Source organism: Anolis sagrei, chromosome 11 (assembly GCF_037176765.1).
Source record: "Anolis sagrei isolate rAnoSag1 chromosome 11, rAnoSag1.mat, whole genome shotgun sequence".
Taxonomy (NCBI): domain Eukaryota; kingdom Metazoa; phylum Chordata; class Lepidosauria; order Squamata; family Dactyloidae; genus Anolis; species Anolis sagrei.
This window is the reverse complement of record NC_090031.1, coordinates 24,218,822-24,245,028: the sequence shown is the minus strand read 5'-3', so window position 1 is coordinate 24,245,028 and position 26,207 is coordinate 24,218,822. Positions and strand designations below refer to the sequence as shown.

Genomic DNA, 26,207 nt, shown 5'->3' with positions numbered 1-26,207 from the left:
AATCTTGAATATCTATCTTTGATAAGTAACTCGCTGGAGCGAACCACAACACGATGCTACTTTTAATTTCTCGGTATCCGAACAGATCCGAAGTGTGTCCTTCACGTGCCATTCATTCCTTACCTTTCCTTGAAGTTGTAGTCACAGTCCGGCACGCCAATGTCCCACATGCAGATCTTCTTGTCATAGGATGCAGCTGACAGAAGGAAGACAGAAGGACATGGCATGTGAACTTGGAGCTAAGTTGCTCTAAAATAGACGTGGTGTTGAATTCCTTATCTGAATTCCTTATTTGTTATTATTATTATACCACTATTTTTAGGGGGGGGGGAGTTGGAAGTGTTGTCGCCTGTTTAATGGTGCAGTACTTCCTTTGAAAGCTGTTGTTCTACCCCTGAAATTTGGTTGTTTTTATGGCTGCCACAAACTAGGTTGAATGGGTTGAGATGGTGAGAGTCATTGAAAAGTGATGGCCAAATGCGCTGCAGTATGTCCTTCAGGCAAAAACAAAGGTTTGGCAGTTCAATAAACTTTCCCCATGTTTTTATTATAAGATCAATTACGAAATGAGATTTATTACCCAGGAACAAAAACTGTGTTATATAGTGTTTATATAATTTTATATTATAGTAATTATATTATTATCTATATATATAAAAATGCTCTGTGTATAATGAGTGCCTTAAAAACAAAAGAATCAATGAATGAAGTCACACCAAATTTGGCATCAAAACATCTCACAACCCAAGGAGTGATCATCACTCAAAAAATTATGATTTTGTCATTTAGGAGTTGTAGTGGCTGGGATTTATAGTTCAGCTACAATCAAAGAGCATTCTGAACTCCATCAATGATGGAATTGAACCAAACTTGGCACACAGAACTCCCATGACCAACAGAAAATACTGGAAGGGTTTGGTGGGCAGTGTCCTTTGGTTTTGGAGTTGTAGTTCGCCTACATCCAGAGAGCACTGTGGCCTCAAACAATGATGGATCTGGACCAAACCTGGCACAAGCACTCAATACGCCCAAATATGAACACAGATGGGGTTTGGGGGAAATAGACCTTGACATTTGGGAGTTACTGGGATTTATATTTCACCTACAATCGAAGAGCGTTCTGAACCCACGAACGACAGAATCAGGGCAAACTTCCTACACAGAACCCCCATGACCAACACAAAATACTTAAGGCCATCCAGTCCAACTCCCTTCATCAGGGCAAGAAAACGTAATCAAAGTCCTCCTGACAAAGAGCCATCCAGCCATAGATATAAATAGATAGATAAATAGATAGATAGATATCATTCACACACAGAAAGATATAATATCATAGATTTGAAAGGAGGACAATGATATGTTGCATGTTCCAGGGTGGGCAAACCAGACACTCTCCACATCAACACAAAGAAACAGCAAGAAATACTGTTTACCCACAAGCAGAAAGAAGCTACATATATTAGAAACCAAAACTTTCTCATTACTTTATTTCCCAGATCAACAGACTGGGCCACAGCAATGCGTGGCAGGGGACAGCTAGTAATAATATTTAATATTATTTTACTGACAAAAAACACACTAGGTCACTGGATTTCGTATCACAAAATCACGTCGAACACTTCCCAAGCGTCCAGGACTGTGTGATGTATAATATGATATGATATTATTATATATTATAGAATATATTAAAACAATATATAATTATATTATATTATTATAATATAATATATTTGTGCCGTCGCGCCTGGGGGCTATAACTCTTAGTGAAAGAGGCATGGACGTGACATCTTTCCCCCAGGGGATTGCTTCTTGCCCTCCTTTAGGAAAACTGGAACTCCCAAGGACCAAAACACTGTAGATAACTCAAAATAGGTGTTATTGTTCACAAAGAGTTATCCCTTTAAGGCAATAAGCTGGACATTTCAAAATATACACTACACTGGTTGTTTTGGGTCCAAGGATTTTTGCAGTTAAGAAGGTTTTTAAATTGCATCATTGTGTGTTCTTAATGTTATTGCTTTGTTTTTGATTTATTTTCCTGTATTATTGTTGTTGTTTTATTGTTGTATTTGGGCTTGGCCTCTTGTAAGCCTTCGGGAGATGGTAGCAGGGTACAAATAAAGGTTTATTATTATTATTATTATTATTATTATTATTATTATTATTATTATTTCCAGGTCCCTCTTTCTCAATGGCTGTGAATATCGGAATAATCACAACCCCAATTCCAATGGCCTATATTTTGAAGGCACAAAGCCTTCCTCTGGTGCCAAAGAACTGGTTTGGAGGCGCTTGAGACTTCTCAATGTCGTCCAGGTTGACCTGAACATGAAGAATAAGTCTCAAGGGTAAGAACCTCAGAATTGGTGCTGAGAGGTAACTTAATCAATGGCTTCAGAGCCAAGTCTCTCTCTCATGTCCATCTGATAGAAAGATTGATGGTGGAATGGAAAAGGAAACACTGTCCTGCTCTCTAGGAAGAGGTGGGGTCAAACAATTGAGCAGGAGGAACAATTCAACTGGTGCAAACAACATTGATTGACAGCTATAAATAACCAATCAATCCAACTATACATTTACAGGGTAAAAAGGCAAAATTAGGCATGATACAACAGTTAAAATCCTGCAACGTACAGTTCTACATATAGGTGGCGCCACTTGCGCTGTCACAATATCTAATATATTATTTTAATTATATTATATTATTATATTATATTATATTATATTTGGGAAAAGAGGCAGGGAAAGCAAGAGGGCCACCTTTCCCTCCCTCTCTCAAGCAGCCTCTTTCTCAGCTGTTGGTTTTTCTCCCCCTTGTGCAGGAGGGAGGGGCGGGGGTTATTGTTTTAACGCATGCTCTGTATAGTTATTTAGCTTTGTGGGGGTTTTAAGTTCTTTCTAGTTAATTTTTTTTTTGAGTGAAGGACATAAATTGGTTTAGTTGGTGTATTGTGGCCAAATTTGATGTCAATTCGCCCAGTGGTTTTTTAGTTATGTTATTCCCACGAACGAACATTACAGCTTTATTTATATAGATTATATGCCATATTATATGATAATACAACCGAGGGTGAGACTTACTGAAGAGGTGTGTCTCGTTGACGGGACTGAAGCAGGCAGTGGCGATGGGCTTCTTGTGGGCCTTGATCTCCCCGTAGCAATAGTCGGCCGTCACGTGGATGAGCTTCACGATGCCTCTCCTCCCGGCCGCCGCCAGGACGTTGTGCTTCTTTTTCCTCCCGTCGCTGGTCGCCATGGTCAGGGTTGTCCACGCAACCGTATAGAACTCCTAATGAGGGGGAGAGTATGTGTGTGTGGCAGGAAACATGAAGGATACATATATTATCTATCTAAATCTGGATGTGTGTATGTGGCTGGAGCTCCTCCCTCCTCAAACAGCTCTAGCTCTCACTTCTCAGGAGACACCAATGGCCCTCCCTCCCATGACATTGCAGATTATGGTGAGAGTCATGAACATGTCCAAGAGCCCTGCCAATGTCCTCCACCAACACCATCTTGCCCACCACCCAAGTAAAGGCTTTCATTCGGGGACAATTTGATGTTTTTCCTCCACCACAGACACCCCAGTGTTTCTGACTCGCTCCATTGATGTGGAATTTGCATGACCTTGCATGACCTGCCCACTGTGTAGGCATCTTGGCTTCCTTCCTTACCTCTCCAGTTACTTTGTACTTTTTCAAGACGATGCCTGTCTCGCAGTCCACCAAACAGACCGAGTCCCCGCCACAGGTCGCTGCTGTCCTGGAGGAGCTCACCACCGGGTCTGGAGGAGAAACAGCCAAAAGACATGGCAAGCTTATGGTCAGCATCAACCGATTATTTATTTACGACACTGTTCTCACCCCGAAGGGGACTCAGAGCGGCTTACAAAATATATAAACATAAAGGTAAGGTAAAGGTAGTCCCCTGACATTAAGTCCAGTCATGTCTGACTCTGGGGTGTGGTGCTCATCTCCATTTCTAAGCCGAAGAGCCAGCGTTGTCCGTAGACACCTCCAAGGTCATGTGGCCAGCAATACATTATATCAATGGTTCTCAACCTTCCTAATGCCACGACCCCTTAGTACAGGTCCTCATGTTGTAGTGACCCCCAACCATAAAATTATTTCCATTGCTACTTCATAACTGTAATTTTGCTACTGTTATGAATCGTCATGTAAATATCGGATATGCAGGATGTATTTTCATTCACTGGACCAAATTTGGCACAAATACCTGATATGCTCAAATTTGAATACTGGTGGGGTTGGGGGAGGGTTTATTTTGTCATTTGGGAGTTGTAGTTGCTGGAATGAGGAGCCCCCGATGGCGCAGTGGGTTAAACCCCTGTGCCGGCAGGACGGAAGACCGACAGGTCACAGGTTCGAATCCGGGGAGAGGCGGATGAGCTCCCTCTATCAGCTCCAGCTCCTCATACGGGGACATGAGAGAAGCCTCCCACAAGGATGATAAAACATCAAATCATCCGGGCGTCCCCTGGGCAACGTCCTTGCAGACGGCCAATTCTCTCACACCAGAAGCAACTTGCAGTTTCTCAAATCACTCCTGACACGATAAAAAAAAAGTTGCTGGGATTTATAGTTAACCTACAATCTGAACTTCACCAATGATGGAATTGAACCAAACTTGGCACACAGTACTCCCATGACCAACAGAAAATATTATGGAAGAGTTTGGTGGGCAGTGACCTTGAGTTTTGGAGTTGTAGTTCTCCTACATCCAAAGAGCACTGTAGACTCAAGCAATGATGGATCTGGTCCAAACTTGGCACAAATACACAATATACCCAATTGTGAACACTGGTGGGGTTTGGGGAAAATAGACATTGACATTTGGCAGTTGTAGTTGCTGGGATTTATAGTTCACCTACAATCAAAGAGCATTCTGAACCCCACCAATAATAGGAATGGGTCAAACTTCCCACACAGAATCTCAATGACCAACAGAACATACTATGTTTTCTAATTGGTGTTTGGTGACCTCTCTGACACACCCTCGCAACCCCCCCAGGGGTCCCGACCCCCAGGTTGAGAAACGCTGCATTATATTATTAGCATAGCGCAAAATCAGTATTATATATTACTATATTGTACTATACCATTATATTGTAATATTATTAGTATTACATATAATATAAAATATATAATTACAATATATTATTATTAGTAGTATTATATTGTATTACATTATAATATTATAAATATTATATGTATATACAATATATTATTTTATATTACATTATATTATCAGAGCTCCCAGTGGTGCAATGAGTTAAACCCTTGTGCTGGCAGGACTGCTGACCAAAAGTCCACTGTTTGAATCCGGGGAGCAGGGAGAGCTCCTGTCTGTCAGCTCCTGCTTTCCATTTGGGGACATGAGAGAAGCCTCCCACAGGATAGTCAAACATCTGGGCGTCTCACGGGCGACGTCTTTGAAGACAGCAAATTCTCTCACACCAGAAGTGACTTGCAGTTTCTCAAGTCGCTCCTGACAGGGAACAAAAAATCACCCGACTTTCAAACAACTAACAGCTAAGAATAGGGCTGGACAGGATGAGCTTTGCATCCCTTCCAAATCTATATTATCTCTATCTCATATACATATATTGATAAATGCCGTCCCCGAGTTACAAACATTCGACTTTCGAACAACTCACAGCCAAGAACGGGGCTGGACTGGATGGCCTTTAGGGATCCCTTTCCACTCTATGATACTAACTCTATCATATATATAGATATATTGATACAGGCCGTTGCCGAGTTACATACATCCAACTTACAAATGACTCCTAGTTTAAAGCAGCACACCCGTTTTATGACATGAGATGCTCATTATGTGCAACAGTACAGAAATGGGGCGCCCAGGCAAACACGGAGGCCATTTGCTCACCTTTTCTTGTCCCGCAGTCCAGCGGTGGCTCAAAGACGCAGGCCCACAACTGGGTCTTGAAGTCGTCTCTGTTGTTGCCTTTACTGTGACACTGGAGGAAATGGACCGGCTCCAGGCTGATTGTCTCCTGGAAGAAAGCAGGTTATTACTATTATTATTATTATTATTATTATACTACAACTACTACTACTACTACTAACTGCTAGCTGTCCTCAGTCATGCCCAGTCTGGTTAAATGGAAAAGAAAGAAAAGAGGAAGAGCTGTGTTCTAATATATGTAATTTCACATAGCTTGGAGGTATACAATATTTTTGTTGTTGTTGTTGTTTCGCTGTCTGGGCAAATAAAGAGATTGTCTGGTTTGGCAACTCTAGAACATGCAACATGTAATAGTCCATGTGAGAAGCAGTCCGTGTCTAGGTCTGAACAACACCATTCTAAAGACTGGCCCTGAGCTTTGTTGATGGTGATTGCAAATGCCAATTGAATTGGGAATTGCTATTTATTTGCGTCATTTTTATCCCGCCCATTTCAGTCCGAAGGCGACTCAGGGCGGTGTACAGACCTTAAATTGAAATTGCATATCCGTTACATATCCGCAGGAATACAGAATTACTATGATCTATTTTTATTATTATCTTCATCAGACAAGGATTTGGAAGAGTTCCCAAGAGGCTATCCAATCCAACCCCCTTTCTGCCAGGCAGGAAAATAGAATTATTATTATTATTGTTATTATCATCATCATTATCTATTATTTTCATTATCATCATCAGGCTCAAGGATTTGGAAGAGTCCCCAAGACGTCATCCAGTCTAACCCCCTTTCTGCCAATCAGGAATACAGATTATGATCTATTTTTATTATGATCTTCTATTATTTTTATCATCATCATCATCAGACAAGGATTTGGAAGAGTCCTCAAGAAGCTATCCAGTCCAACCCCTTTTCTACCAGGCAGGAAAATAGAATTATTATTATTGTTATTATTATTATCATCATCTATTTTTTATTATTATCATCAGGCTCAAGGATTTGGAAGAGTCCCCAAGACGCCATCCAGTCCAACCCCCTTTCTGCCATTATTATGATCTATTATTATTATTATTATTATCAGCAGCAGCAGCAAGGAGTTGGAAGAGACCACAGGCCATCCAATCAACTCCCATCATCATCATCATCATCATCATCATCATCACTATCACTCAAAGAGTTGGAAGAGACTTCAAGAGCCCATCCATACCAATCCCCTTTCGCCAATCAGGAATACAGAATAATAATAATTATTATTATTCTCAGCAAGGAGTTGGAAGAACCCCAAGAGGTTACTGTTGTTCTCATTGTTGTTCTTATTGTTATTATCATCATCATCATCACCTCGAGGCCATCCAATCAACCCCCTTTCTGCCAAGCAGGAATACAGAATTATTATTATCTTCTATCATCATCATCATCATCATCATCATCATCATCACCACCACCACTATCACTCAAAGAGTTGGAAGAGAAGAGGCCATCTAGTCCAACCCCCTTTCTGCCAATCAGGAATACAGAATTATTATGATCTATTATTATTATTATTATTATTATTATTATTATTATTATTATTATCATCATCATCATCATCAGCAAGGAGCTGGGAGAGACCTTAAGAGGCTACTGTTGTTATTATTGTTGTTCTTATTGCCAAGCAGGAATACAGAATTATTATTATCTTCTATTATCATTATCATAATCATCATCATCATCACCACCTCAAGGCCATCCAATCAACCCTCATTCTGCCAAGCAGGAATACAGAATTATTATTATCTTCTATCATCATCATCATCACTCAAGGAGTTGGAAGAGACTTCAAGAGCCCATCCAGTCCAACCCCCTTTCTGCCAATAATACAGAATTATTATTACCTATTATCTCTTATTGTCATTATTATCAGACAAGGAGTTGGAAGAGACCACAAGAGGCCATTCAGTCCCACCCCGTGCCTGCTTGAGAGCTCCAGGTAGTACCTCTCCTTCCAAGTCCTTGACGGGCGTGCGGCAGACTTCCCTCTTGTCTTCTTCTTCCTCCTCCTCCTCCTCTTCCTCCTCGTCTTCCTCCTCCTTGTGCTCCTCTTTGGGGTGCCCAGCCCTCTTGTGTCCCTGTGCCTTGGGCAATCGCCCCGATCCATTGCGGTGCGCGGCCCCTCCGGGGTCCTGCCCTGCCTGGGGCTCCTTGGCCTCCTGCAAGCGGGCGGACGACTTCTTGGCAGTCGGGGGCGAGGAGGGCTTCTCCTGGGAGCGGCGCTTCTTGCCGGCGGACGACGTCGTCCCTTTGGCGCGAGAGCCTTTCCTTTTCCCGGGGGCGGCCGCGCTCTGGTCAAAAGGAAAAACAAAACCCCATCAGCAAACTAAAGAAGTCTTTAGACCGAAGTCAACTCTAGAATTGCACTAGATCATAGGTTGTATCCATTGGACTCTAGATGGGGGAAAGTAATATAGTCACAGATTGATACTGGCAAGATATATTATGAGCCAAGAGTGTGATGCAGCCACTCAAAAGGGCAATGCGATCCTGCATCCATAACAATATATGAAAGGGAGATAGGAGTCTTCTTAGGGCAAAAGCTGAATATGGGCCAAGAGTGGCATGCAGCAGCAAACAAAGCCAATACGATACTAAGTTGCATCCAGTGGAATCTAGTGTCTAAGGAAGTCACATATATATAGTTCGCGTGAAAGGGAGTTAGGAGTCTTGTTAGGGCATAAGCTAAACATAGGCCAAGAGTGTGACACAGCAGCAAACAAAGCCAATGCAATCCTAAGTTGCATCATTGGAATCTAAAGTCTAGGGGAGTCATCATATATACACATATAATTGTGTGTGTGTGTATCTATCTATCTAGAATATATAAATGCAATGTTTGTTTGTAGGATTAACATAACTCAAAAACGACTGGACGAATTGACACCAAATTTGGACTCAAAACACCTATCAGGCCAACAAGTGACCAGCTATATAAATAAAAAGGTAATGTTCATTTGTGGGATTAACAGAATTCAAAAACCACTGGACAAATTGACACCAAATTTGGACACAAGACACCTAACAACCCAATGTATGTCCTTCACCTAAAAAAAATGATTTTGTCATTTGGGAGTTGTAGTTGCTGGGATTTGTAGTTCACCTACAATCAAAGAGCATTCTGAACCCCACCAACGATGGAATTGAACCAAACTTGGCACACAGTTCTCCCATGACCAACAGAACATTCTGGAAGGATTTGGTGGGCAGTGTCCTTTGGTTTTGGAGTTGTAGTTCGCCTACATCCAGAGATCACTGTAGACTCAAACAATGATGGATCTAGACCAAACTCTACACGAAGACTCAATATGCCCAAATGTGAACACTAGTGGAGTTTGGGGGAAATAGGATCTTGACATATGGGAGTTGTAGTTGCTGGGATTTATAGTTCATCTACAATCAAAGAGCATTCTGAACACCACCAACAATAGAATTGGGCCAAACCTCCAACACAGAACCCCCATGTAGGCCATAGCAACGCGTGGCTGGGGACGGCTAGTTATAAATAAAAATGTAATGTTTGTTTGTGGGATTAACATAACTCAAAAACCACTGAACGAATTGACACCAAATTTGAACACAAAACACCTATCAAGCCAACAAGTGACCATCATGAAAACACTGAGAAACACAGAGGAAGGGACATAAAAAGTCAAAAAATTTAAAAAAATACATTACAACACATGCGCAAAACCACATATATACACACACATATATACACACATATACACAAATATACACACACAAAACACATATACACAGACTGGACCACAGCAATGTGTGGCAGGGGATGGCTAGTATATAAATATATGTGTGTTTATGTGTATCTATCATTTGTGGGACTCACATAACTCAAACACCACTGGACAAATTGACACGAAATTTGGACTCAAAAACACCTATCATGCCAACAAGTGACCATCACTCATAAAAACACAGCGGAAAGTACTTAAAAACCAGGAAAAAAACCAAAAAGACTTTACAGCGCATGCGCAAAAACAACTCCCCTAGCTCCGCCCCCCTCCTGCGTGAGGGAAAAAAAACTAAACAGCTGCAGGGAGAATGGAAGGCTTCGGTGGCTGGGGCAGGCAGACCCTGAGCTTCACCTACTACTACTACTACTAAGCAGAGGCCCTTTGGGGGTCTCTTCCAACTCTAGCATATTATTATTATTATTATTATTATTATTGACGCAAAAGCACAGTATGTCACAGCAAACGAGATCTATATGCTGGATTTCGTATCACAAAATCACAAGTCAAACACCAGTGTATTTGTCCAAACGGATCTCCCTCTACATCCCATCTCGAAATTTAAGATCATCTGGGGAGGCCCTGCTCTCGACCCCGCCACTATCACAAGTGAGGTTGGCGGGGACGAGGAGCAGGGCCTTCTCAGTGGTGGCCCCTCACCTGTGGAACTCACTCCCCGGGGAGATTAGAACAGCGACTTCCCTTTTGGCGTTCAGAAAAAAATTGAAGACCTGGATATGGGACCAAGCTTTTGGATATTCTGGCAGCTAAGGAAAGATCTGACGATAAACAAGGGCGAACGGAATGGAATGGATAAACGGACTCTGAACACTGAGCATGAGATTGTTTTGCTATTTTACTATGTATTAATGTTTTTAACCCTCGGGGGTGAGAAGGGCGGGGTAGAAGTAATTGAAATAAAATAATAATAAATAAATAAATAATAAATTATTATTATTATTATTATTATTATTATTATTAAGCAGAGGCCCTTTGGGGGTCTCTTCCAACTCTAGCATATTATTACTATTACTATTATTATTATTATTATTATTATTATTATTACTATTATTAAGCAGAGGTCCTTTGGAGGTCTCTTCCAATTCTAGCATATTATTATTATTATTATTATTAAGCAGAGGCCTTTTGGGGGTCTCTTCCAACTCTATGATTCTATTATTATTATTATTATTATTATTATTATTATTATTATTATTATCCCGCTTTTGTCTCCAGGAAGAAGATTCATAAACGAAGACCCAGTGGGCAAAACACATATTAAATGGAATACGCTGTTCAATCAAACACTTCCTCTTTCAGAGGCCTGACCTTAGTGGGGACTTTGTTTACAATCTCTTCAATGTGTTTACTTTCTTCTTCTTTTCTATCTTCTTCTTCCTCCTCTTCCTCCTCCTCTTCTTCCTCCTCCTCCTTTTTCTCCTTCTCCTCCTCCTCCTCTTCTTCCTCTGCTTCTTCCTCCATCCCTTCTTCCGCGTCAGAAGCCGACTTACTTTCCTGATTGATGAGCGAATTCAAGAATTCCTCTGCAATCATTTTCACCTAAAAGGAAAAAAGAGAGCCTGGTCAATTTGAGTAAGAAGGTAGGTGTAGGAAAGATAGAAACAGCCGGCAAGCAATGTAATATTTGCAAATCTATCCTTTCAGGTTGTTCTTTTCCTCCCTTCTATGAAATCTGGCACCCAATGTTAAAGAACAGGGAAGGGTTGGAATAGGATGGCTTTCGGAATTCAACTCGGGTAGTTTGGCTGTCTTCCAAGCAATCGGTATCACGAGACACAAAGTGATTGCCCGCCTTGGGTACCAAAGAAGGCTGAGCCTTGTGAATGGAGATGCTGCGTGAGGCTGATATGTGTGTGTATGCATGTGTGTGTGTATATATATGTACACACACACATACGAGAGTTGAATGAAAAGTAATGCCTCCACCTTCGTAACTCCTCAACAGGTGGCAGTACTGGTATGCGGCAGGTACTGGCTTGTTCAGTAGACTCTCCCCTACAGTTCCATTTTGGCAGGAAGCCTTAGCATTGAACGGTTGTGTTGTTAAAGTGCGAAGTATGGAACCCTGCGCAGACGGTCGGTCAATGAGACTTAAGCAACGTGCAGTCATGTTTTTGGATGCTCTGCTTATAATTTAGGGTAGTTTTCTCTAACACAGAGGACAAAACGAGGGCTGTGCTTACCCGCCATCGGGTGAAGTCGCTGAGGGAGCTGGGTCCGTAGGCTACGTGGGCTTGTGCAGACCGGATGAACTTTTTCCTGATCGATTTCAACTGCTCGGGAGACAAGGTTTTGGGCAACTGGCTCCGAAAGTTTTTCCCCCAGTGAGCAGAGACCTAAACAGAGAAAGAAGCCTGTTTCAACTTGAACACTACCTTCTCGGTGGTGGCCCCTCGGCTGTGGAACGCCCTTCCTATTGATATTAGATCGACCACCTCCCTTTTAACATTCCAGGAAAAAGTCAAGACGTGGCTTTTTTAACAAGCCTTTGCAAATGCAGAGTAACTGACATAGGACAACGGAACAACCAGACAATGAGTCTGGACAACGTTTTTAACAAGGAGACACTATGAATTTATGTTTTATTGATTTGTTTAGTTTTTAATATATACTAGCCGTCCCCTGCCACACGTTGCTGTGGCCCACATGGGGGTTCTGTGTGGGAGGTTTGGCCCAATTCTATCATTGGTGGGGTTCAGAATGCTCTGTGATTGTAGGTGAACTACAAATCCCAGCAACTACAACTCCCAAATGTCAAGATTCCATTTTCCCCAAACTCCACCAGTGTTCACATTTGGGCGTATTGAGTATTCGTGTAGAGTTTGGTCCAGATCCATCATTGAGTCCACAGTGCTCTCTGGATGTAGGTGAACTACAACTCCAAAACCAAAGGACACTGCCCACCAAACCCTTCCAGTATTTTCTGTTGATCATGGGAGTTCTGTGTGCCAAGTTTGGTTCAATTCCATCCTTTGTGGGGTTCACAATGCTCTTTGATTCTAGGTGAACTATAAATCCCAGCAACTACAACTCCCAAATGACAAAGTTATTTGTTTTGAGTGAAGGACATACATTGGGTTGTTAGGTGTCTTGTGTCCAAATTTGGTGTCAATTCGTCCAGTGGATTTTGAGTTCTGTTAATCTCACAAACGAACATTACATTTTTATTTATATAGATATATGGTGTTTACCTGTAACCATAGTTTCCTGAGTGGTCACCTGTGAATTCGCACTGTCGTTTGAAGCAGCTATAGGCAGCCCATGTCAAAAAACCAGGCGGTCCAATACGCTAGTCAAAGAGAAGGTTCTTTTGCTGCTGACAGAGCGGCGGATCAAAGGAACTGAGGCGGAGGCCCACCCACCTGCTACTTATACTCACAAGGGGAGAGTGGGTGGGGCCAACTGCCAAAGTTTTCAAATGTATCTAGAAGGTTCCGAAGCTATCTGCTCAGGCGCAAAAACTACCATATGTGCAATTCACAGTTGACCACGATGGGAAAATTATGTTTTTAATTGTATTTATGACATTGTAAGCATTGAATTTTGACCTGTTAACCGCCGTGAGTCGCCTATGGGCCGAGAAAGGCGGTATACAAATACAGTAAATCTATATAAATAAAAATGTAATGTTAGTTTGTGGTATTCACAGAACTCAAAAACCACTGGATGAACTGACACCAAATTTGGACACAAGACACCTAACAACCCAATGTATGTCCTTCACTCCAAAAAAATGATTTTGTCATTTGGGAGTTGTAGTTGCTGGGATTTATAGTTCACCTACAATCAAAGAGCATTCTGAACTCCACCAACGATGGAATTGAACCAAATTTGGAACACAGAACTCCCATGACCAACAGAGAATACTGGAAGGGTTTGGTGGGCAGTGTCCTTTGGTTTTGGAGTTGTAGTTCACCTACATCCAGATCACTGTGGACTCAAACAATGATGGATCTGGACCAAACTCTACACAAAGACTCAATATGCCCAAATGTGAACACTGGTCGAGTCTGGGGAACATAGAATCTTGTCATTTAGGTGTTGTAGTTGCTGGGATTTATAGTTCACCAACAATCACAGAGCATTCTGAACCCCACCAATGATAGAATTGGGCCAAACCTCCCACACAGAACCCGCATTTGGGCCACAGCAACGCGTGGGGAACAACTAAGCAATGCACACAAAATCAACCTCCTGTGCTGAACTGCCATGTATACAATGCACAGCCTATATGGGCATACACCAACAAAATCTCAACACAGTCCTATACAATAAGTTGGATCAAATTAGTTAAATTTGTATTTATGACGTGACATCCTGCACGTGCGCCAAAAACTTAAGAATCAAAACTCACCCAATACTTTTTCATTCGCCTTTTGTAAATCTCGGAAGCCTCCCAAAGTCTTAAGAATCAAAACTATAATAATAATAATAATAATAATAAACCTTTATTTGTACCCCGCTACCATCTCCCGAAGGACTCGGTGCGGCTTACATGAGGCCGAGCCCAAATACAATAGTACTAAAAACAATAACAACAACAACAAAATAACTCAAAAAACAAGGCAATAACATTAACAACACGCAATACTTTTTTGTTCGCCTTTTGTAAACCTCGGAAGCCTACCAAAGCCAGTTTCATGTTCTGCTCAAAGAAAAAAAACCAAAAAGGCTGCATTTCCTCTAAATAAGTGGTTCTCAAACTGTGGGTCTCCAGGTGTTTGGGCCTACAACTTCCAGAAATCCCAGGTAGTTTACCAGCTGCTAGGATTTCTGGGAGTTGAAGGCAAAACATCTGGGAACCCACAGGTTGAGGACCCTGCTCAAAACGAATGGCCTCTTTTGCCACAAGGAGAGGGAAGCAGCAGGGAGAAAGCAGAGTTTGCTGGGAAAGAGACCAACCCTAGCTTAAAATTTTTTGAGGGCAGTAGGGTTATATTGGTTAAGATTACTGCAGAAAAACAACGACATATTGCTACAATGCTGATATGTGCAGAATCCTGCCACTGCCCATCGCTGTGAGAGCCACGACAGGTTATATCTGTAGCAAATACCAAGGTATCGAAAAGTATTTGACTTGCTCCATTTTGTGGCCCCTGATGGATCTGCCAAAACACTTTTAACTGCCACGTATAAACATGCCCGCATGCCGCAGATTGTTATCTGTTGGACGTTTGGCCGCACTCCCAACCCAGGCAAACTCACCCTCGTCGTCAGCTCTCGGCTATTGATCACTCTCACGTGATTGGCCAGCTTGGTGATGTCCTTGCCGTTCAGTTGCCGGAGGTTTCGCAGAAGAAACATGACTTTGTAGTCATCGCTGGGCTGGAGAAAGAATTCAAAAAGAAAAGAAAGCATTTTCTTTTTTCCCAAATTTAACTTTTTTGTATACAAGTAAACAAATAAACAAACAAACCCCAGAGAACATATAATAGAGTAACTAACAGAGACAGTAATTACACCAGCTTATCAAACCCATTCCCTCTTTCTCCACACCTGTGACTCCATGACTACAAAAATAATATTATAATGATAATCTATATCAGGGGTCCTCAAACTTTTTAAACAGAGGGCCAGATCACAGTCCCTCAAACTGTTGGGAGGGCTGGATTATAATTTGAAAAAAAATGAAAGAATTCCTATGCACACTGCACATATCTTATTTGTAGTGCAAAAGACACTTAAAAACAATACAATAATTAAAATGAAGAACAATTTTAACAAATATAAACTTATTAGTATTTCAATGGGAAGTGTGGGCCTACTTTTGGCTGATGAGATAGGATTGTTGTTATTGTGTGCTTACATGTCATTTCAGACTTAGGTTGACCCTGAGCGAGGGCCAGGAAAATGACCTTGGTGGGCCGCATCCGGCCCCCGGGCCTTAGTTTGAGAACCCCTAATCTATATCGATAAAAATGTAATGTTTGTTTGTGAGATTAACATAACTCAAAAACCACTGGCCGAATTAACACCAAATTTGGACACAATACATCTCAGGGCAACAAGTGACCATCACTCCTAAAAACACTGAAAAACAAAGCGGAATACACTTAAAAAGCCAAAAAATAAAAATACATTACAATGCATGCGCAAAACCACATATATACACAAATACATACACACAAAACACATATACACAGACTGGGCCACAGCAACGTGTGGCAGGGGATGGCTAGTAATATATAATAGCATAAAATAACGTACAATAACAAAAAATAATAATAATATATAATAATACTAGCTGTCCCCTGCCACGTGTTGCTGTGGCCCAGTCTGTGTATATGTGTTTTGTGTGTATAAATGTGTGTGTTTATATATTTGTGTATATGTATATATGTCGTTTTGCGCATGCGTTATAATGTATTTTTATTTTTTGGCTTTTAAAGTCTCTTCTGCTGTGTTTTTCAGTGTTTTTATGAGCGACGGTCACTTGTTGGTTAGATAGGTGTCTTGTGTCCAAATTTGGTGTCAATTCATCCAGTGGTTCTTGAGTTATGTTAATCCCACAAACGAACATTTACATTTTTATTTATATAGATAATAATATAATAATACAATAAAATAATGACAATAATAATAATTGGGTTGTTGTAGGTTTTTTTCGGGCTATATGGCCATGTTCTAGAGGCATTTTCTCCTGACGTTTCGCCTGCATCTATGGCAAGCAATGCTTGCCATAGATGCAGGTGAAACATCAGGAGAAAATGCCTCTAGAACATGGCCATATAGTCCGAAAAAACCTACAACAACCCAGTGATTCTGGCCATTAAAGCCTTCAACAATACATTATTATTATTATTAATATTAATAATAATAATAATAATAATAAATAATTATAACAGCACTATGTAACGTGATTTTTGTTCCTGGGTTATAAATGTCATTTGCTAATTGGGTCTATCATAAAAACATGGGGAAAATGTATTAAACTGCCAGAACTTTGTCTTTGCGGCAGGAACATCCTGTTATAGCACATTTTGTTCTAGTTTTGTGATATCAGCCAGCATGTCAATACTTTAAATCAAGAAATAATTTCCTAAGATCTACAGAGATACTTGCAGGAACACCTCAGCAAATGGGAGTCCAAAAGTGGCAGGCTCAAACCTGAAGCCATGGCTAGTACCAAATGAGAGACTCCCTCCTGGGCACGCAGAAGGCAAGCGACCTGAAAGATGCTGAACAGGCTGTGCTCTGGCACCACAGAGCCAACCACAAAGTGAAGTCCACAACATGCGAAAATGGAGAAGAGCAAACCACAAACACTGACTACAATGCGGTCTGAGCCCTGCCACATGCCACACCAAAGGCACTCCAAGTGGCCAGCTACTAGTGAAAGGTCATTTAGTATAATGCCAAGTTTGAAGAGTAGTGATGATGCAAGAAAAGGTTTGCAAGCAGCGGCCAAACCTACTCACAGTCAGGTAGACGTTGTTCTCATAGGTCAGCTCTTCCAGCTGTGGAAACTGCTGCAGAGAGACCACATCCTCCAGGTGGTTGCTGTCGCAGTTCAAGACGCGGAGGTTCGGCAGGCTGAGATTGTCGGGGAGTCGCTCCAGCAGGTTGTCGGAGAGGTCCAGCTCTTGGAGGTGCCGGAGGTGAGAAAACAACTGTGGCTCCAGGTCATCCTTTGTGATCTGTAGCTTGGACAAGCTTGGGAAGCAAAGAGGGACACGGCTTCATCATGCTGCTGAGAAACATAACCGTAAACACGTGTTGTGGCATTTTGTGCTCAGTGAGAAACCCCAAGAAGGAGAGAGAAGGGAGGGAGAAGCGCAGGAAGGAGAACAGAAACAGAATGGAGGGATAGAGTTGGTAGGCAGAAGAGAAGGAATGGGGGAAAGGCTTGGTGTGTGCGTGCATGTTTACTTCCCGGGCCTCCTCCTGATTGGCTGACTAGGATCCATGCAGGGATTGGTTGGAAGTTCCTCTGATGTCACAGACAGGAGAAAGGGATCCCCACGAAGAACAGCTGATTATTGGAAGGTTTAAAGGTACAATCTGGGAGCGAAACCGAGGAAGAGATGACATGGGTATGCTGATGAATCCTTGATTAAGTTTTCAGTCCTGTGAACTTTTGTGTGTGCGTGCATGTTTACTCTACTCTGGTCAACATCCCATATAGACTACTGCAATGCTCTCTATGTGGGGTTGCCTTTGAAGACTGTTCGAAGTTCCAAATGGCCCAACGGGTGGCAGGAGTGGTGCTCAGAGAGCGTACAAATCCTCTGCTGCGCCAACTCCACAGGCTGCCAGTCTGCTACCAGGCACAATTAAAGTGCTGGCTTTAGCCTATAAAGCTCTAAATGGTTCCGGCCCAGCTTATCTGTCCAAACATATCTCTCCTTACGAACCACCTGAGACTCTAAGATCATCTGGGGAGGCCCTGTTCTCAGTCCTGCCTCCTTCACAGATTTGGTTGGCGGGGACGAGGCACAGGGCCTTCTCAGTGGTGGCCCCTTGGCTGTGGAATGCCCTTTCTATTTATTTATTTTGGGTATTTTTACCCCGCCCTTCTCAACCCCCTAGGGGGGACTCAGGGCGGCTTCCAGCCGGCACATATTCGATGCCTACAATTAAACACAATAAAATACGTAACAAAACAGTGATTATAAATCATTAAACATTGAGTTAATACAATAAAATCTACTAGAAAAGAGCCAGCCTTGGATAACAGATTGGCCCGCACCCTCCTAACATTTCGCAAAAAGTTAAAACCTGGCTTTTAGAGAAAGCATCTACAAACACAGACATACTTTGATCTACGGAACGATTGGACAATGCGATTGGATAATCATTTTAGTAATGAGACGCTGAGGATTTATTTTTTATTGGTTTTTACTGCTTTGTGTAATGTTATTTATGCTAATTGTTTTTCATTGCTTTTTATGTTGGGAGGGCATCAAATTGTGCCATTTGTGAACCGCCCTGAGTCGCCTTCGGGCTGAGAACAACACAGCAACATAACAGCAGTTTAAAGCAATAAATTAATAATTAAATTAAAAACAATTAAAAATATTTGTCAACCATATAGCCATTCTAGTCCAATTCCACATCCAAAGTGCTATTATTCCTCTGTCCAAAAGCCTGGTCGCAGAACCATGAGTTTGGTTTCTTCCTGAAAGTCAGGAGGGATGAAGCCAACCTGATCTCGCTGGGAAGCAAGTTCCACTAGCAGGGGGCCACCACTGAGAAGGCCCTGTCTCTCATCCCCACCAAACACATTTGCAAAGCTGGCGGGACCGAGAGCAGGTCCTCCCTGGACGATCTTAAACTGCGAGGCAGGACGTAGAGGGAGATACGTTCAGACAAGTAAGCTGGGCCGGAACTGTAGAGGGCTTTATAGGCTAAGACCAGCACTTTGAATTGTGCTCGGAAGTGGACTGGCAGCCAGTGGAGCTGACACAACAGGGGGGGGGGGGGTGGTATGCTCCCTGTATGTTGCTCCAGTTAGTAATCTGGCTGCTGCTCGTTGGACTAGATGAAGTTTCTGAACAGTCTTCAAAGGCAATCCCATGTAAAGTGTGTTGCATTAATCTTGAGTATTGAGTATTCGTGCCAAGTTTGGTACAGATCCAGTTCCATCATTGTTTGAGTCCACAGTGCTCTCTGGATGTAGGTGAACTACAACTCCCAAACTCCAGGTCACTGCCCACCAAACCCTTCCAGTATTTTCTGTTGGCCAATCCTTCCAGTATTTTCTGTTGTGCCAAATCTGGTTCAATTCCATGGTTAGTGGAGTTCAGAATTTTATTTGATTGTAGGTGAACTATAAATCCCAGCAACTACAACTCCCAAATGACAATATCAATCACACACCCACAAACCCCACCAGTATTCAGATTTGGGCGTATCGGGTTCTGTATGGGAGGTTTGGCCCAATTCTATCATTGGTGGGGTTCAGAATGCTCTTTAATCGTAGGTGAACTATAAATCCCAGCAACTACAACTCCCAAATGACAAAATCAACCCCTCCACTAACTCTACCAATATTCAAATTTGGGTGTATTGGGTATTTGTGCCAAATTTGGTCCAGTGAATTAAAATGTAAATCGTATTTACATTACGATTCATAACAGAAGTAAAATTACAGTTATGAAGTAGCAACGAAAATAATTTTAGGGCTGGGGGTCACCACAAGATGAGGAACTCTATTAAGGGATTGCAGCATTAGGAAGGTAGAGAACTACTGCCTTAACCCATTCTAACTTTGTGAAATTCACTTTACACATTTTCCGGTCCCGACACTCAGATGGGAGAGGCCAAGAGGCCACTTTCGTCCCCCAGGAAGCCATGGAGGACTACATTTCCCACACTGTATTCTCTAAAAAAGGGAGGGAACACCCCAAATCTTCTCTATTAGGTCTTAGGAGGGGTCTCATTATGTTTTGAGGAAGAGGGTGCTGGACGAAAATTAAGTCCAACTTGTTAAGTCGGAAAGAGCACACTTTCAAACTGTATGTCCTGAGCTATACATCCACTCGCAGCCAAGGCTTGGAAACAGATTCCATTATTCCAGATCATTACAGGTTGGAGAGAAAGTTACTTCTGAGCTTTACACACACACAAAAGCATTGCTAATACCCCCAGGCTACGAGCCCTCCTCCTTTTTCTTGGCCCCTTTCTACTTTGTTTACATTTTCCCAGAGCTCAAAGTCCCCACCGATCTACACCAGACCCCTGCACCACCACCACCACCCTTCGATTGTTATGGCTCCAGCTCTTTTCTCAGCCTTAATTACTTTACAACTTGTTGTAAATTAACACCTGTGGCATGGATTCCTTTGAAGTCATTCCTTTGAAGGTTCAGAGGGGCCCATAACACTGAATCAAACCATAAAAGGAGAGCTCTTTTGGTGCCCTCTTAATTATTTACAACTCAAGGACTGGAAATAAAAAAATAAAATAAGGCGGTGAAGAAAGTGAAAATGCTTGCTCTACTTTGCCGCTCTATGATAGTTTTCCTGACATCATGCCCTAATGCCACAATCAAGGTTTATCAATGTTTATTTTCCCTCCACTGAGTAAACTTCAACAGCTTAGCAAAATGGTTACACTATGTAACACTTTGATTTACACGTGGGGAAAGTGTATTAAACGGTGGGAGAGACATCCTGCTATAGCACATTTGGAATATCTCATCAAGTCTTAACCTATTCAACCTACTGTATATACTCGAGTATAAGCCTAGTTTTTTAAAGCTGAAAAAGTCCCCCTCGGCTTATACTCGTCAAGGTTATTTATTATTTTACTCTGTTATTATTATTATTATTATTATTAGATTTATTATTTTACTTTATCCCTTATTATTATTATTATTATTATTATTAGGAGCCCCCGGTGGCGCAGTGGGTTAAGCCCCTGTGCCAGCAGGACTGAAGACCGATAGGTCGCAGGTTCGAATCCGGGGAGAGGTGGAAGAGCTCCCTCTACCAGCTCCAGCTCCCCATGCAGGGACATGAGAGAAGCCTCCCACAAGGATGATAAAAACATCAATTCATCCGGGCGTCCCCTGGGCAACGTCCTTACAGACGGCCAATTCTCTCATGCCAGAAGCGACTTGCAGTTTCTCAAGTTGCTCCTGACACGACAAAAAAAAAATTATTATTATTGCATTTCCATTATTTTACTTTATGAATTTTGTTATTATTACATGTATTATTTTACTCCATTTATTATTGTTATGGTTACATTTATAATTTTACACTATCATTACTGTTATTATTACATTTCCATTATTTTACTCTATTATTATATTTATCATTTTGCTCTATTTTTATGATTACATTTATCATTTTACACTATTATTCCTGTTACTATTACATTTCCATTATTTTACTCTATTGTTGTTATTATTATTACATTTTGTTCTATTTTTATTATTACATTTATCATTTTACACTATTATTCCTATTATTACATTTCCTCTATTTTACTCTATTATTATTATTACATGTATTATTTTAGTCTATTATTATTGGAAAAATACGTCAGTATATTTACATTGAAGAAGGTTAGAATAATGGTTTAATCAGAGTTGGACAGTCTTATCTTAAATTACAGCTTTATGTAAACATTAAAAAAAAATAACCTAGTGATGCCTCAATTAATTTATTTCAATTGGTATCTATTTCTCATATTTTGAAATTGACCAGTAGCTGTAGCGTTTCCCACTCTAGGCTTATACTCGAGTCAATACGTTTTCACAGTTTTTTTGTGGTAAAATTAGGAGCCTCGGCTTATATTCGGGTCGGCTTATATTTGAGTATATACGGTAGTTTGTGGCAGCTACAAGTTTCCGGAATAGGACAACTCCTTTCAAAGTCAGGACCGCACAACGAAACAGGAAACAACACTTTCAAACGAGGAACAGAAACCTGTTCAAAATTTGTGACATAGTGTTATTAAGCAAGCCAAGTTCCCCTTTTCTCCAAAAATCAACGGAAATCTCTAGAGTATTCAAGACATAAGCCTGCACTTACTTGAGAGTTTTGATCTTTCGCAGCCTTGTCGACTTGGGCACGGCTCTTTCCAACAGAAGTTCTGTTGTTATTTTGGTCATTTTTAATATCTCTTCACTCTCTCCTCTTTCAGGAGATGTCTTCGTGGAACCTTCCGGGGGAAAAAAATAAAAAGGGGAGATCAGCCATGAAATCCCTCCTACAAATTCAATGAGAGTAACTCTCGTGTAAATGGAAGCCGAGCGTACAATCACATTGAGAGGAGCTAGAGGGTTGTTCCTTCTTGTAAGTTTCGAAATCAAAATCACACAACAGGACGTAGATATTCCTAGAAAGAACATGTTAAACTAAACCTGTGAAGGATCAAATTTGCAAAACTGCAAAGCCAGATGAGGGGCTGTACAGCAGGAAAAAAAGGTAAGAGTGAATCTGCTCCTGGTCTTGTTTTTGCAGTCTTCGGCTGCCAATTCTCCCTGCAAAAACAAGACCAGGAGCAGATTGTGATGTAAGAACCTAAACTACTACTGCTACTACAGTTATGCAATTCCACCTACGAATTCAATGGGAGTAACTCCTGCGTAATTGGAAGCTGAGCATGCAATTGCGTTTGGAGGAGCTAGAGCCACGTTTCTCAACCTTCAGGTCGAAATTCCTGGGGGGGGGGGCGGGTTGCGAGGGGGCTTCAGAGGGATCGCCAAAGACCATCAGAAAACATATATTTCTGGTGGCCTTAGGAACCCTTTTGGCAGAGAAGGCTGAAGATCTTTCTGTCTGTCCTTCCCTTCTTATTAAAAACAGAAAGCAAATCCTGCCCCCAAAACCCCTCCTCACAGCTCTAGCTCTCCTCCTCCATGGACAACATCATCCGCATTTGGGACCTGACCTCCAGCCAATGCATTGCCCAGTTGGAGAGCCATTACAGCCCAGTTACTCCCCTGGCCTTTTCTCCCGACTATGAGACACTCAATCCTCTGTGATTGGCTGGCCTCTCAGCCAAGGGGAGGGCTGTTTCTGTGAATCCAAGCATTGAGAAGAGGGCAGGCGTGCTTGGCACATGGCAGCGTGGTGCGCATGTGTGGGCAAGGGACAGTATGTGAGGCTGGAAAGAGCCTCGCTCCAGCTAGTCCCTTCAAGTTCTGTGTGGGAAATTTGGCTCAATTCTATAATTTATAGGGTTCAGAATGCTCTTTTGATTGTAGATGAACTATAAATGCCAACAACTACAACTGCTAAATGTCAAGGTCTATTTTCCCCAAACCCCATCAGTGTTCACATTTGCGCATATTGAGTCTTTGTGCCAAGTTTGGTCCAGTGAATGAAAATGCATCCTGCATATCAGATATTTACAATTCATAACAGTAGCAAAATTAGAGTTATGAAGTAGCAACAAAAATAATTTCATGGTTGGGGATCACCACAACGTGAGAAAGTATATTGAGGGGTTGCGGCACTGGGAAAATTGAGAAACACTGAGCTAGAGGGTTGTTCCCTTTTGTAAATTTCAAGATCAAAATCACACTACAGGACCTAGAGATTCCTAGATTGAACAAACCTGTGAATAATCAAATTTGCAAATCCGCAAGGGCAGATGAGTGGCTATACATAAGCAACAGCAAGGGGAAAAAAAGATAAGAGAGAATCTGCTCCTGGTCTTGTTTTTGCAGAGAGTCTTCGGCTACCACTTCTCTCTACAAAAACAAGACCAGGAGCCGATTGTGACGCAAGATCCTAAACTATTATTACTACTACTGTCTGCAATTAAGGAACTCTAAAATCAATATCATGACAAAACATAAATTCTTTATAGAATTTAACATTCCTATGAAAAATCCATTCGCGTCTGGACAACTGGGAGCCAGAGAAACCCTTGAAACAACACAAGGAGGAATGCAAAAAAGGCAGCCAAATGCAAGGTGAGTTTCAGCCAAACAGCAAAGAACAAATGAGAGGAAACCAAGAGAACAATGACAATAAACCCAGGCAGAGATATAAGAGATCTATTCTGCAAGCTTTCAAGAAATCAAAAGGGAAATGTGAAACAAATGGCAGGGTTGCTACAAGACACCTCAGGATCCGAAAGAAATAAAATCATGATGGGATCAAAACACATTGAAGGCCCTGTCTCTCATCCCCGCCAATTTGAAGATGAAACCACAATTTCGAAAAACAAAGTTTGTAGCTGCAGTTCAATCACTTGGGTGTAATAAATAATCCGAAACAGGCAGCTTACAAACCAATAGAGAAAGAATAGACTCTCGTTCTAACAAGAGAGATCACAGTTCAAAGGAGACACTCTTCTTTTTTAGCGAGGTGAGAACGGACATTTATTTCTTTTCCTCAACAACCAAACTTTCCTGTTGGAAGTCCAAATCAACATCTACTTCAGTGACAAGTCTGTTTTGGATTCAGGATGGGCTTTAGCAGAGTTGGTAAATCACCAGCAATAATAAGATCTACCAACTGAAAGGTTGCCAGTTCAAAGCCCTGAGTCGGCATGAGCTCCCAACTGTCAGCCCAGGTTACTGTTTACCTAAGCAGTTCAAAAACAGCTTGAGCTGTAAGTAGAGAAATTAGGTAGCGCTAAAACAAGAAGGGGAGGTATTTGACAACACCATAAAGAAAAAGATCAGAAATCCCAAACGGAATTTAATGTTTGCTGTGTATGTGTACTGTGATCCGCCCTGAGTCCCCTTGCGGAGATAGGGTGGAATATAAAAATATGTAAATGAATCTTTTTACTCAGACCTGTTCTGGCAGATTTCCATCTTGTATCAGTTTTCTTTCCAATCACAGAAAAGCAAGGTGAGATCGAATTACGAAGCTAAAATAAATGAATTATAACTCTTTGGCGAGGCCAGCCTTTGCCACCAAGTTTCCCAATGGGTTTATTTTTATGAAAATCTCTTTTCAAACTCCAGTTGCGTGAAATGATTTTTCAAAAAGTACTCAAAATAAATAAATTTACTCCATTTGTCTCAAAGAGAACCATAATAACAACTATATGCTCAATACAAGGATAAGATTTTTGTGTGTATATATATGATCTATAGTACATATCTAGATGATATATAAACATATAGATTATATATATATATGATCTATCTACATATGCATACACTAACACACACATATATGTATGTATGTGTGCATATATAATGGCCCAGGACATACATTAATATTAATAATATATAATAAAATACTATTAAAATACTATTATTATTGTTATACAAATATAACATAGCATGTGAATATATAGAATATGTATAAAATATAGTTATATATAATAATATAAATAATCATATAATAATAAAATGAAATACAATTATTATTATTTAAATATAGCATGTGAGTATAGCAGGGCTTGCAAGACATATTTGTTTCGACAGGCCTTTGATCTTTGATATGTTGTTTACTTTGTGTTAGATTTTAGTTTGTTCTTGTAAGCCACTCCGAGCCCTAGGGGAGTGGCGGCATATAAATTTGAAATATAAATAAATAAAATATAATGAAATACAATTTATATATATAGTGTATACAATATATAATCATATAATAATATATAATATAATATATAATAAAATACAATTATTATTTAAATATAGCGTATGTGTATATAAGGTATAATATGTATAATATTAATATATATAGTGTATAAAATATATAATAATATATAATATATATAATAAAATACAATTATTATTTAAATATAGCATGTGTATATATAGTATATACAATATATAATATAATCCTATAATAATATATAAAAATACAATTACTATAAAAATACAATTACTATTTAAATATAGCATGTGTGTATATAAAATATAATGTGTATAATATTAATATATAGTGTATATAATATATAATAATATATAATATAGATAATAAAATACAAATATTATTTAAATATAGTGTATGTGTATATAAAATATAATATGTATAATATTAATAGATATTAATAGTGTAAACAATATATAATAATATACAATTATTATTA

General features: G+C 40.6%; 1 protein-coding gene across 3 annotated transcripts in view; it reads right to left on the bottom strand.

Moving 5' to 3' along the window:
- LRWD1 (leucine rich repeats and WD repeat domain containing 1) overlaps positions 1-26,207 on the bottom strand; it is a 42,496-nt gene that overhangs the window by 14,131 nt on the left and 2,158 nt on the right. For all 3 annotated transcript variants that reach the window (XM_067472031.1, XM_067472032.1, XM_067472033.1), the window contains exons 2-11: positions 22,232-22,361; positions 17,168-17,402; positions 14,955-15,074; positions 11,933-12,085; positions 11,058-11,288; positions 7,923-8,267; positions 5,911-6,037; positions 3,675-3,784; positions 3,082-3,289; positions 124-196 (exon numbers count right to left, since the gene is read on the bottom strand). In XM_067472031.1, the coding sequence (XP_067328132.1) occupies positions 124-196; positions 3,082-3,289; positions 3,675-3,784; positions 5,911-6,037; positions 7,923-8,267; positions 11,058-11,288; positions 11,933-12,085; positions 14,955-15,074; positions 17,168-17,402; positions 22,232-22,311 (1,682 nt within the window). In that variant the 5' untranslated portion in view covers positions 22,312-22,361. The remainder of the gene's footprint in view (positions 1-123; positions 197-3,081; positions 3,290-3,674; positions 3,785-5,910; positions 6,038-7,922; positions 8,268-11,057; positions 11,289-11,932; positions 12,086-14,954; positions 15,075-17,167; positions 17,403-22,231; positions 22,362-26,207) is intronic.